Below are 12,049 nucleotides of genomic sequence, written 5' to 3' on the forward strand. Positions count from 1 at the left end.
GTCCCAGTTCTCAACGAGTCCCAGGGAATTCTCTTCATATGGTCTCTGGACTTCCCTTAGAAAAACATTGGTGTAGATACCAGAAAATCTATTAATAAGAAGCAGTCCAAACCTCATCAGTTGACAGCACTGAGTAATAATAACCCATGTCCGTAATTCACTCATTCACCAGATATTTACTGAGTGCTTGCCACGTGTCACTTATTACTAGAGACAAGGAATGAGTGGAACAAGATAGTACTGTTCACCTTAAGTATTAAGTCTAAGAAGATGTATAAGCAATCACAGTATAAGAATGCCATCTTTGAATCATTGATTCCTTTGTTAATTCATTCAGTGAACATTTATTGAGCATTGATATATAGCCCAGGCATTTTGCTTAAATAGAACATTCTTGGTTTATGAAGATAAAATAGTATAATAAATTTTAGAATGATTTTGATTGTTAAATGAGTATATTACAGTTATCTGGAAGATGTACTTATGTGGAAAAGTTTCTTAATTATTCCGCTAATTGGAACTTAACAACTCTGATACCAGGCCAGATAATTGTAACTTAAAACGAGCTCTTTCTAGTATTAAATCCTTTGGGCAGAGTTCAAAATTCATCTGAATTACACTCAATTTCTATATATTGTAATAAGATAAAGTCTTAGCACATAGTTTAAGAATGTAAAATCTTTTCTTTGGAATTGTATCTAATACTCAAGAAGCAGAGTTCAGTCACATTGCCCCCGTGTTCACGATCTGTGGATGTAATTGGGATTGTTTTTGAGTTAACAGTGTGTTCAGTCAAGCTGTCCAGAACCAGCCCACGCCTGCGCAGCCGGGTGTGTACAACAACATGAGCATCACCGTGTCCATGGCAGGTGGAAACACAAATGTTCAGAACATAAACCCAATGATGGGCCAGATGCAGATGAGCTCTTTGCAGATGCCAGGAATGAACACTGTGTGCCCCGAGCAGGTAAGTGACACAGCTGGCACACTTGCTGCCCACCCCCCAGACCACACCACAGGTCATTCCTCCGGGGAAAATCAGGTATGTTCAGTTACTCGTCAAAAATAACCACACCGTCCAGTGATGCGTGTCAGTTATTTCTCAATGAACTAGGGGGAAAAGACGCACTTCTTTATGATTTCCCACTATCTTTTGATAATTACTACCTCTTAGATATACGATGGAAATTTTGACAGACCTTGTAAGATTTTAATCTCAAGAGATTTTATTGTTTTAGATTTATTATAAAATGATACAGGGGCACCTGGGGGTCTCAGTCAGTTAAGCATCCGACTCTTGATCTCGGCTCGGGTCTGGATCTCAGGGTCATGAGTCCAGGCCCTGAATTCAGGCCCTGAGTTGGGCTCCACGCTGGGCATGGAGCCTACTTAAAAATAAATAAATAAAATAAAATAAAATGATACATATAATACATTGGCTTGTAACTTACCCCTTTATATTCTGAACACATTTTCTTCACTTTTCCCTTTCATTTCAGCAAACATTTATTCAGTACTTACTATATACAAAGATAGCTCTGTGGGAGATAATAGTAACAAGTTGGGGAGACACAACATAAACAAAGGATCAGTTGACTTAATAGGACAAAACCGCTGTGTAAGAGACAGACCTCCATGGGACCGTACATTTTATATCAGATTAGGGGTATGTGCAATTCACTACTGAGGGTTTGAAGGAAAAGCCGCGTGATTAGGAAAGGCTTCTTGGCAGGTTTGCCTGAAGAAAGAGAATAGAAAAAAACATGCAGGACTGGTTGCCACAGCATAACCTAGGCAAGGGACAGAGGTTGAAAAGTCTCATGGATGTTAAGGGGACCTTGATACTATATTTAAAGCAGAATTTACGTGGTAAGCTTTTTGGGGACGTTGCAAGCCATCTAAATGTTTTAGAGTTTATCCTGGAGCCTCCTGAAGATTTTTAAGGATGGAATGACTAAATTCAAAATGATATTTAAGAAGATCATTGGAGTACCTCCCTGTAGTTACTGTTCTCATTTTGAGCAACGACAAAGTAGACTGTGCTCATGTAGCCATAATTTATAACAAGTCTTAAAAACATGTAGACCCTGATTACCTTTTCTGTGGGATGCCTTTTTGATGTGAATTTTTTTAGAAAACTTTCTGTTCCCCAGATATTATGTAATAAGTCCCTAAGGAGTTTAGCAGGGAAAAAAATCAACACCTTAGTGATTCATTTCTTATAGCAAAATAGAAGACCTAAATAGTATTGTCTGTTGTCCTTGTTCTTATTATTCAGTTATTAGAATTTTTCACTACCTCCAGCAGATTAAAATAATAAAAAATATAATGAGTTAGGTAAAAGAATATTACACTTAAAGCGTAGTTCTTATTTAGTTGGGTCTTGCTTTCTTATTCAGTTCGACAATCTGCACCCTTTATTTGGAGTGGTTAGCTCACTGACATTTAATGTGATTCTTGATGTGGTTGACTTGAAATATCTCATCTTTTTTGGGGTTTTTTTTGTTCCATCTCTTGCCTTTCTTTGTTTAATTGAACATTTTAATTCATTTTATCTCCTTTGATGGCTTATTAACTATATATAACTCCATTTAGTTATTTTAGTGGTTGCTTCAGAGTTTATAGCATACATCTTTAACTTATTGTCACGTACCTTCAAGTGCTATGATAATCATCTCGTGTATAAAAACCTCACAGCTGGGTGCCTGGGTGGCTCAGTTGGTTAAGCGACTGCCTTCGGCTCAGGTCATGATCCTGGAGTCCTGGGATCGAGTTCCGCATCGGGCTCCCTGCTCAGCAGGGAGTCTGCTTCTCCCTCTGACCCTCCCCTCTCTCATGCTCTCTCTATCTCATTCTCTCTCAAATGAATAAATAAAATCTTAAAAAAAACAAAAAACAAAAAACCTCACAGCTGTTTACTTCCATTTCTCCCATCCTGTGCTGTTACCATACATGTCTACTTAGGTCATATACCCCACGTACTTTTACTTTAAACAATTACATATTTTTTTTAATTTTAAGAATGTATGATGACTAACATAACGTAATAAAATAAAATTAAAAATAAGTAAGACAAAACAAAACAAAAAAGAACGTTTATATTTACCTGTGTAGTGATTTACAGTGGTCTTCATTCCTTTGTGTAGCTCCAAAGTTCCAGCTTGGTATCATTTTCCTTCTGCCTGAAGGTCTTCATTTAGCATTTCTTAATAGTTTGCCGCTGCTGAATTCTTTCAGCTTTTGTATGTCTAAAAAAGTTTTTGTTTCCCCTTCATCTTTGAAAGAGTTTTTTCCCTGAATTTTAGGTTGACTTTAGTTTTAGCCTTCAGTACTTGAGAGATATTGTGCCGCTGCAGTATTTCTGATGTGTTATCTGCTGGCATTTTCTTTGTTCCTCTGTACATGATTGATTTTTCTCCCACTCTGGCTGCTTTTAAAAACGATTATTCTCTTTGTCACTGGTTTTAAGTAATTTGATTACAATATGCCTTAGTGATTGTTTTCATGGTTCTTGTGCTTGGAGTTCAGTGAGCTTCTTGATTTATGGATATATAATTTTCATCAAATTTGGAAAACTATTGACCATTGTTTCTTCAGATATTTTTTCTGTCACCACCCACCTCCTTTCCTTCAGAGACTCTTAATTACACACGCACACACATATTATTATATTATATTATATTATATTATATTATATTATATTATATTATATTATATTATATATACATAGTTGGCCACTTGAACTTGTCCCACAGCTCACTGATTCTCTGGGTTTGTGGATTTTGGGGGGAGGGGTACAAGGTCAGTTGGTTTTTTTCTCTGTGTGTTTCATTTTGGATAGTTTCTATTGCTGTAGCTTTAAGTTCACTAATCTTTTTCTTTTCTTTTTTTTTTTTTGCAATGTGTGATCTGTTAATTTCACCCAGTATATTTTTCATCTCAGGTATTCCGCTTTCCTCTCCAGAAGTTCAGTGCGGACCTCTTTTATATCTTCTGTACCTCTAACACATTTAGCCTTTCCTCTTATCTTCTTGAACATCCAGAATATGGTTCTTGTAATAACTGTCTTAATATTCGTGTGTGTCAGTTCTATCATCTGCATCATTTTGGGGTTGGTTTCAATTGATTGACTTTTCATTATAGGTCATATTTTTCTGCTAATTTGCATGACTTGGTAATCTTTTATTGGGTGCCAAACATGTGAATTTTACCTTGGTGATATTCCTACATTCTTGAGCTTTATTCTGGGAAATGGTTCAGTTACTTGAAACAGTTTGATCCTTTCAGGTCTTGCTTTTTTGTTTAGTAGGACCAGAGCAGTATTTAGTATAGGGATCATTTTACTTTACTACTGAGGCAAAGCCTTTCTAATATGCTGCCTGATACTATATGAATTTCGATGTTTTCCACTGTGGCTGGTTGGATCAGGACCTATTCCCAGCTCTGTGTGAGCTTTGGGAATTATTCCATCAGCAGCTTTTCCGGTGACTCTTTCCTCTGCTTTGGGTAGTTCCCTAAAATCCATTAGCAGATCAGTACTAAGTTGCAGACTCGAGGGGACCCTCTGCAGCTCTTCAGAGCTTTCTCTCTGCATAGCTCCCTCTCCTCTGATATTCTGCCCTGTGAATTCCAGCTGCCTTGACCATCTCAGACATCCAGCTGCATCATCTCAGCTCAGGGAGCCTGCAGGGCTCTGCCAGGGTTTCCTGTCCCCACTCTGGCTGCAGCCTGGAAATTCTCTGGAGACAGTAGGCTGAGGCAATTGTAGGACTCACCTCAGTTGTTTCCTAGCTCTTAGGGATCACTCTCCTTCATTGGGTTTGTCCAATGTCTTGAGTGCCTTCGTTTCATATATTTTATCCAATTTTTTCATTGATTCAGGCAGAAGATATACCTGATTGCTATTACTAAATCTTGGGAAGAAATAAAAGTCGTTTGTTGATTAACTTTTGTGTGTGTGAATTTAACTTTTTATTGAAGTATCATATAAGAGTATACAGAAAAATATACAACTCCATGAATTTTCACAAACTGAACACATCTTTAAAGCTACCATTCAGATCAAGAAACAAAACATTATCAGCGGTACCCCGGAGGTTCTCTTCATGCTCCCTTCCGCATCCCTCTTCACCCTTGCAAAGGGAACCACTGTCCTGACTTATAACAACACAGTAAATTGCTAAGCTTTTTATTTCTGCTGCACCCCTATTTTCTGTCAGTGAGATTATTTTTCATTGAAGAATTTGGTCTTCAACTTAAACAACTAGCTCGTAATTTGGTCTTGTACTTATCTTTAATAGATAAATGATCCAGCACTGAGACACACAGGCCTCTACTGCAACCAGCTCTCATCCACTGACCTTCTCAAAACAGAAACAGATGGAACCCAGGTCAGTAAGAAAATTTAAAACCCAGAGCTGCCAAATGTACTCTAGATACACAGGAAACTTTGTTTTAGCATCGTGGTTAAGAGCCTGACCTTGGGAGTCAGACCTGGGTGTGAGTCCTGGCTCTGCTCTTCTTAGCTGTGTCCTCCTGGACATGTTAGGGAACTTTCCTGAGCTGCTACTTAACCAACAGAACTAACAAGATACCTGCTAATAGGATTGTTGAGAGGGTTAAATGTGAGAAGTTTTCAAAAGGTTTAATCCAGTGGTAAAACAGGATAAAGGGATCACAAATGGTGGCCACTAATTGTTATATAGTAAAGAAGCACAGTTCTGAAACTCATGTGTAATCAAAGTACCTCAAAAGATCTCAGTAAATTCAGACAAAATAGAGCATCTGCTGTTACTCTGCCTCCTTTTAGAAGTTTGTTTCAAAACAAAACAGACAGCAAGGCTGGCCACTTTCCTATATTAACCTAAATTTAGAGATTTGGGATGTTTGAGTTCACTTCAGTAACTTTGATTTAGTCTTTAGTCTCTTAATAAATATATATTTTTAAGATACTATACAGGCATTAGGGTAAGGTGGAGATACAAAGAAACATGAGACATGTTTGCCCTCTAGGTGAACTGTGGGGAGAAGTGAGGAACGGAAGTTTCATTTGTGAAATGCTTATAATTTGCCCAGCACTGTGCTAAGCACTGTGCTTTATCTCACGTAAGCCTCACTACGACCCTATGAAGGAAGTAGTATTCGTTTTGTTCACAGATGAAGAAACAGACCGTGAGATTTAACTACATGCACATTTCACAAAGCTAGAAAGTGGCAGAGCTGAGGTTCAACTCAGGTATTTCTAACACCGAAGTTCATGCTCTTTCTGACATACCACTTAGGTCCTCTTGAAAGATAGAACATGTAGACGTATACACATTGTCACATAGCCAGAAGAAGGCAAACTCAAATTTATGTTACAAGTAACAGGAACCATAGTGTTCAAAGAAAGGAGAAAATGCTGTGAGGGTCAGAAGAGCATTTCCACAGGAGCTGAACTGGACCTTGAGGACAGTTAGCAAGGCAAGGTGAAAGAGAAGGTGTCAGAGGCTGGAGGAGGGAATGTGCTTGCAAGTCTAGGGGACCGTAAGTAGAGGGCACGGAGACAGGGAAACAGTAATGTCTTAGCATGGTCCTGGGAAACCAAATCCACTGAAGGTAAAAATAAGATTTTATAGGAATTAAGTTTGGTAAAATAGATTGGGGCAGATTTCCAGGAGCCTTGAATGCTAAACTCAGGGGTTTGGATTGAGTCCTACAGATGAAGTGTCACCCTCAGGAGGAGCAGTGTTGCAGTCAACAGCTCAGGCTTCATCTTGAGGAGGAAGAGGGACAGGAGGAGCAGTGAGCAGCCTCCTCAGGAGGAGGAGGACCAGCTAGCGCCATGTCCGTAGTTGGAGCCGCAGGAGATAGGATCTGAGTCCTGTGAGGGTGAAGAGGGGATTTTGTGATGGGGAAAATGAAGTCTTCATTAGAAGGTTTCCAAAGTCTTACTCCTGCAGAGACATATACTGGGCAGCTTGGCAAATTAATTAAAACTAAACAACCGAGTTTTAAAGTTCTGGAGCTCTGAAACAGCATTTGGATTGGTATGAAAACTGTCGGAAAATCTTACGAGGTTTGGACTCCACTCACACCACTCTTCTCACCTGGCAAATCGTAGGATTTGTGTTCGTCTTGCTTTGCCTGTCTGTGAAGGTGTGGCCATATCTGAAGTCCTTTGAGGTCTGGTCTAAGGCATCCTGTTTTTAAGTAGCAGTTCAAATTGGCTGAAGTTTGGTTTGATCTTTTCCATCTTTTTTTAAATTTCAGAATAGACCATCTTAAAAGCATTCTTTTTAAAGAAGCAAAATTTTCTCTCTAGTTCGTTTGATCATGCCTTTATTAAGAATGTTTTTTAAGTGTCTGGGGACAGAAACACCTGGTGCTTTGCCCCAGTATTTCATATGTTGAAACACATAAACATGAAATTTGACATGCTGTTATTTTTCTTAGTCAGTCAGTGCTTACAAGCCCCATAGCTTGTGCTTATGCCAATTTTCAGTGGCAGAACCTTCTTTCTGTTGTAGCCCATCATGCAATCTCTGTTTGCTCCAGTGCTTTTGTAGTTGCCAAACAGGAGCTTGGAGTGAGACAGGTGTACAGGAAAGGAGAAGGAAAAGAACCAAGGAGGAGGGTTCGAGGAGGATTGAGGACTACCTGTATTTGGAGAACAGAGACGGGGAAGAGGCAAGACAGAGCAGAGAACCAGAAAAGAACAGAATATAGAGAAGCAGGAAGAAGGCTTAGTAGGGGGATTGTCGACATGGAGAGGGAGGAGGGGTCAGGGCCAGAGCTCCAGAAGGAAAAGAGTAGGAAAGAGAAGTTAGGAACAGAGGTGGGGGAAGGGCACAGGGATAGCTAGTGAATAGACTCAGAGAGTTGGTGCATGTTAGTCGCACAAAAAAGAGCCCAAAGAAAGAAGAAAACAAATGGGAGCCTGTGGGGTCCAGAAGCAAAACTTGGGAAATCAGGCAAAGAAGAGGATAAAGGGGAAAATGATGCTAATGTAACTAGAGGTTTAATCCACCAAGCTACGAAGACTCAGCTCAGAGGCTGTCTGTCTTTTCTGAGGGAGTGTAGAGTGGAGGTGTAGATGGATCAAGAGGGAAACACATTGGGGACTGGACTGATACAGCAGTTGGAGGTTGGGACATTTGACATGTGGCCAACGAAGGTTGATGAAAACAACTTTTATTCAATTAGGATAGAAAAGTTTTCAGAAAAGCTGAGTGGAATTGACATAAATTAGTGATGAATGACCAAAAAAATGCATCACTAATCTAAAATACTTCATGAACCTATTAAACATGAAGCACAAATTTGCCAAAGGATTGAGACACTAACAGATGTACTTGGATGCCTTGGAAGGCATCTCAGTTCTTGGTCTGGAACATTTGCAAGTGTGATACTGGCTTTATTGAGTTCGACAAATGACTTTTTAATAAGGATGGTTGTAAAAACTAACTTCTGGCTTTGTTTTCCCAATAGAAAATGCTAGAACTATGCAACTTTAGACATTTTTAAGGGATATGTGTTTTATTACTGAAAGTAGCTAAAGGGAAAATTCACACTGTTCTCAGCTAGTAATTGACTGTTATTTTTAGCTCCTGTGTTTAAATGAATTGTCTGTCAGGAAAAAGAAGTTAAACATAAAATTGTTCTACTAATATTTTGCTGTAATTCAAAAGGCAATATGTAAAAGAGCTATGTAATAGTATATTTAGATACTACGCAAATCTTCTGGACATTAACTTTAGTAATGCTGATGTCCTATTACTGAGTTGTGGTGGTTTTTATTTTGCTAATACTGGGTTAAAGCCCTTAATTTTCTAACAACGTAAAGTTTTTTTTTTATCCTACTAAAGTCATCCATAGAATGCTTTTGTAACCAATTTCCAAATTATATATATATGTGTGTGTGTGTGTGTGTGTGTGTATATTATATATATATTTTTTTAAACCCACCACTGGACACCCAGACTCTGACACTGGGCTTTTCCCAATCTTGGCAATATTAGCAGTGATGCTCATTTTCATTATTGATGGCAACCCTGTAGGAGGCTTGACCATTCCAATTTTGATTTTATTTTTAAAGTGTGAACTTTCCAGAACCCTGAGCAAAATGAGTGCAGCAATTTTCTTTTTGTAGGACAAGAAGACAGAAGAGTTCTTCTCTGTGGTGACTACAGACTAGAGGAATGCTCTAGTGAGTTTCCACTTCAAGTAGTACCCACTCATAAGCCGGGGGGGCAGACCCTTCTGTCTAAACACATCTTTTATTTGTGTTCCAGCAGGTGCAACAGGTTCAGGTGTTTGCTGACGTCCAGTGTACAGTGAATCTGGTAGGCGGGGACCCTTACCTGAACCAGCCTGGTCCACTGGGAACTCAAAAACCCACGGCAGGACCACAGACCCCCCAAGCCCAGCAGAAGAGCCTCCTTCAGCAGCTACTGACTGAATAACCACTTTTAAAGGAATGTGAAATTTAAATAATAGACATACAGAGATATACAAATATATTATATATTTTTCTGAGATTTTTGATATCTCAATCTGCAGCCATTCTTCAGGTCGTAGCATTTGGAGCAAAAAAAAAAAAAAAAAAAAAGGAATTCACTTTTGTTGGAAGATTGAGAGGTGTTTTTGTTTCTTTCTTTGTAAAGGCCTTGGATATTGAAAAAAAAATAACAAGGCAGAACAGTTGGACAATCTATTTCTTGAGCCAAATTTAATTATTCTTATTTTTGTAATCAGTCATTGGCTTCTTATCTGGATGAAGGCTTTTGGAGGAGAACCAAAATGACAAGTTCCAAGGGGAAGATGAAGCCCCACCTCTGCTGGCTCAGTCCTGACCCTGACAAGGAAGAAGGGCCCAGTGGGGCTTTGCCTGTGCCCATCCACCAAAGGCTGTCACGTGTGTCTAAATCAGCAGCCCTCCCCTTCCCGACCCTGGCAGCTTGTGTGTACAATCAGCTTCTTCTAGCAACTCTCTATCTGTTGGCTTCAAGAGAATATTTTGCCTCCCATATGTACCCCTTCTTTTTTTAAAGATGGATTTAAACCAAGATGCCTCCAGGAACGAGGACGAAATGAGTATATTCACAGAGGAATCCAAAAAATACAGTTTGAGGGAAAATGCAATAATTTTTGATGAGATGGGTGAAGGACAAGAAGCGAGTTCTGTCAATTATTGTAGATACAATTTTTCTGATTAAATCTGGAAAAAAAGGCAGCCTGTTCTTTCTGCTTTTATTGTATTAACAGCTAAGGTAGCTAAAGTTATTTAAAATAAAATTAAATTTATGATCCAAGTAGCTTATTTTTCCCTTTAAATCTCACTGTAAATATATTTGATTTCTCGTAGAAATTGATTTCCTTCTGTTTAATTTTATGGTTTTATTATCATACTCTTGATTTTTCTAAACTTGTGTGTGAATATATCATTGACTGAATTGCAGTTACATTTGGCTAGTGATATTTCATTATTTTACTAACTGTGATGCCATGTATGGATTTACTTTGCAGTTCACATCAAAATGCCACTGCCAGAAAGAGCTGTTGGAGATGAGCTAGCGCACACTGCCCTAGAATGTCCCTGGGATCACGTACCTTGAGACAGTGCAAGGAGTTAACACCAGAAGTGCACACGCTACTTGTACAGAGAAAAATTAGTACTCAAAGAAAATTTTCCTGTGTTTTAGATTGACTGTGGGGATTTGAATTTTCATCAGTGCAAATATAAATTTCTCTATCCTACTTTGAGGCTAATTGGTACCGTATTTTCCCTTTGTGTCTTGTCACTCTGCCACGTCTTGTCTCATCCTGGCCTCTGAGTCAAGGACCCAGTGAACTGCCTCTAGTTCTAGAAGTTCCACTGCAAGGCCAGGAAAGCTTGAGAAGGGTATTGTGGAAGAAGCAAAGGTAGACCCCCATCACTCGCCTTTACCTGCACCCCGGGCCTGTGAATGATGACAGCATCTGACATCGTGCACCAGCTACCTCTGCTTCCACGGCAGAGCAAAGGCCATAAGAACTAAGAACGGATGAGGAGCATGGACTCAGACACCAAGGAAGAAGCCATTTTCCCAGGTCCTCCTTTGTGCATCTCACCACCCCTAGTTACAGATAACTCCACTGAACAGCATCTACTCAGAAACTATACCGAATAAAAAGATTGCTGGAAGGGCTCACATGGGTAGCAACTATGAAACAGAAATAGGACACTCAGTTACAAACATTATCTCTTTTAGTTTTTCAGAAAATGCATCCCTGATTTCATTCATTCCCAGCTTGAACGCCCAGTCATATTACTCTAGTCCTTACCAAACTGCTCTAGGAGGTCATTTCTGTTTTGTTTGTGATATTTAGATGTGCAGACTTCAGGAAGTTCACCTTTAACTTCAGCATTCCAGATGAAGTTTCCTGACTCAGTGCTTTTGCATAAGGAACTAGTTTTAAAAAGTGGTAAGGAAAATTGGAGATGCTAATAACATCCTCCCCATCCCAGCTGCACCTTAAAGTATGCATGCCACCTTCAAGGTTTTATAATTGCACTGTTTGTTTTATGTATGTACAGATTAAAATTATTGCTACATTTGAGGAAAATAAAATTGCTTGCTTCTATGTAATTCCACAGGAAATTCACTTTTCCAGCTCCTGAATAGAATTTGTTTAACAACCTCCTGGGTTGCCTCTTCATTTACAGGGAAGAAATGAAACCTACATCCTGCAGGAATTGCCAAAGCCCCAGTGACTAATGAGTCATTAAAGGATCACAAACGAAAGGATCCCTGAAGCCAAAGATCCTCGAAGGCACCCTGATATGAACCAGTGAAAATTGGAAAGGGTCAAAGTAAAGTTGTGAGAGTGGGCAATGAGGAAATCGTACCTTTGGCCGTTTGCCCTATGATTCAACACACAGGTTCTGCTGTTTCTGGACCCAGGAGATGGAGTCGGGCAGCCCTTCGTAGCTACAGGACACCATCTCCATCACTGGTTTTTATATAATAACATTTATTATTAGTATGCAGATTACAGAGATGTTGAATCTTACTTAAGGAGGCTCCTT

The 12,049-nt window shown here is 39.2% G+C and overlaps 1 protein-coding gene across 1 annotated transcript in view; it reads left to right on the forward strand.

Annotated features, from left to right (window-relative positions):
- NCOA1 (nuclear receptor coactivator 1) overlaps positions 1-11,657 on the forward strand; it is a 104,518-nt gene extending 92,861 nt beyond the window's left edge. The window contains exons 18-20 of the mRNA XM_021697776.2: positions 784-967; positions 5,301-5,390; positions 9,276-11,657. Coding sequence (XP_021553451.1) covers positions 784-967; positions 5,301-5,390; positions 9,276-9,443 — 442 coding nt within the window. The 3' untranslated portion in view covers positions 9,444-11,657. The remainder of the gene's footprint in view (positions 1-783; positions 968-5,300; positions 5,391-9,275) is intronic.
- Positions 11,658-12,049: the final 392 nt, after the last annotated feature.

Source organism: Neomonachus schauinslandi, chromosome 10, assembly GCF_002201575.2.
Source record: "Neomonachus schauinslandi chromosome 10, ASM220157v2, whole genome shotgun sequence".
In the NCBI taxonomy this organism is placed as follows: domain Eukaryota; kingdom Metazoa; phylum Chordata; class Mammalia; order Carnivora; family Phocidae; genus Neomonachus; species Neomonachus schauinslandi.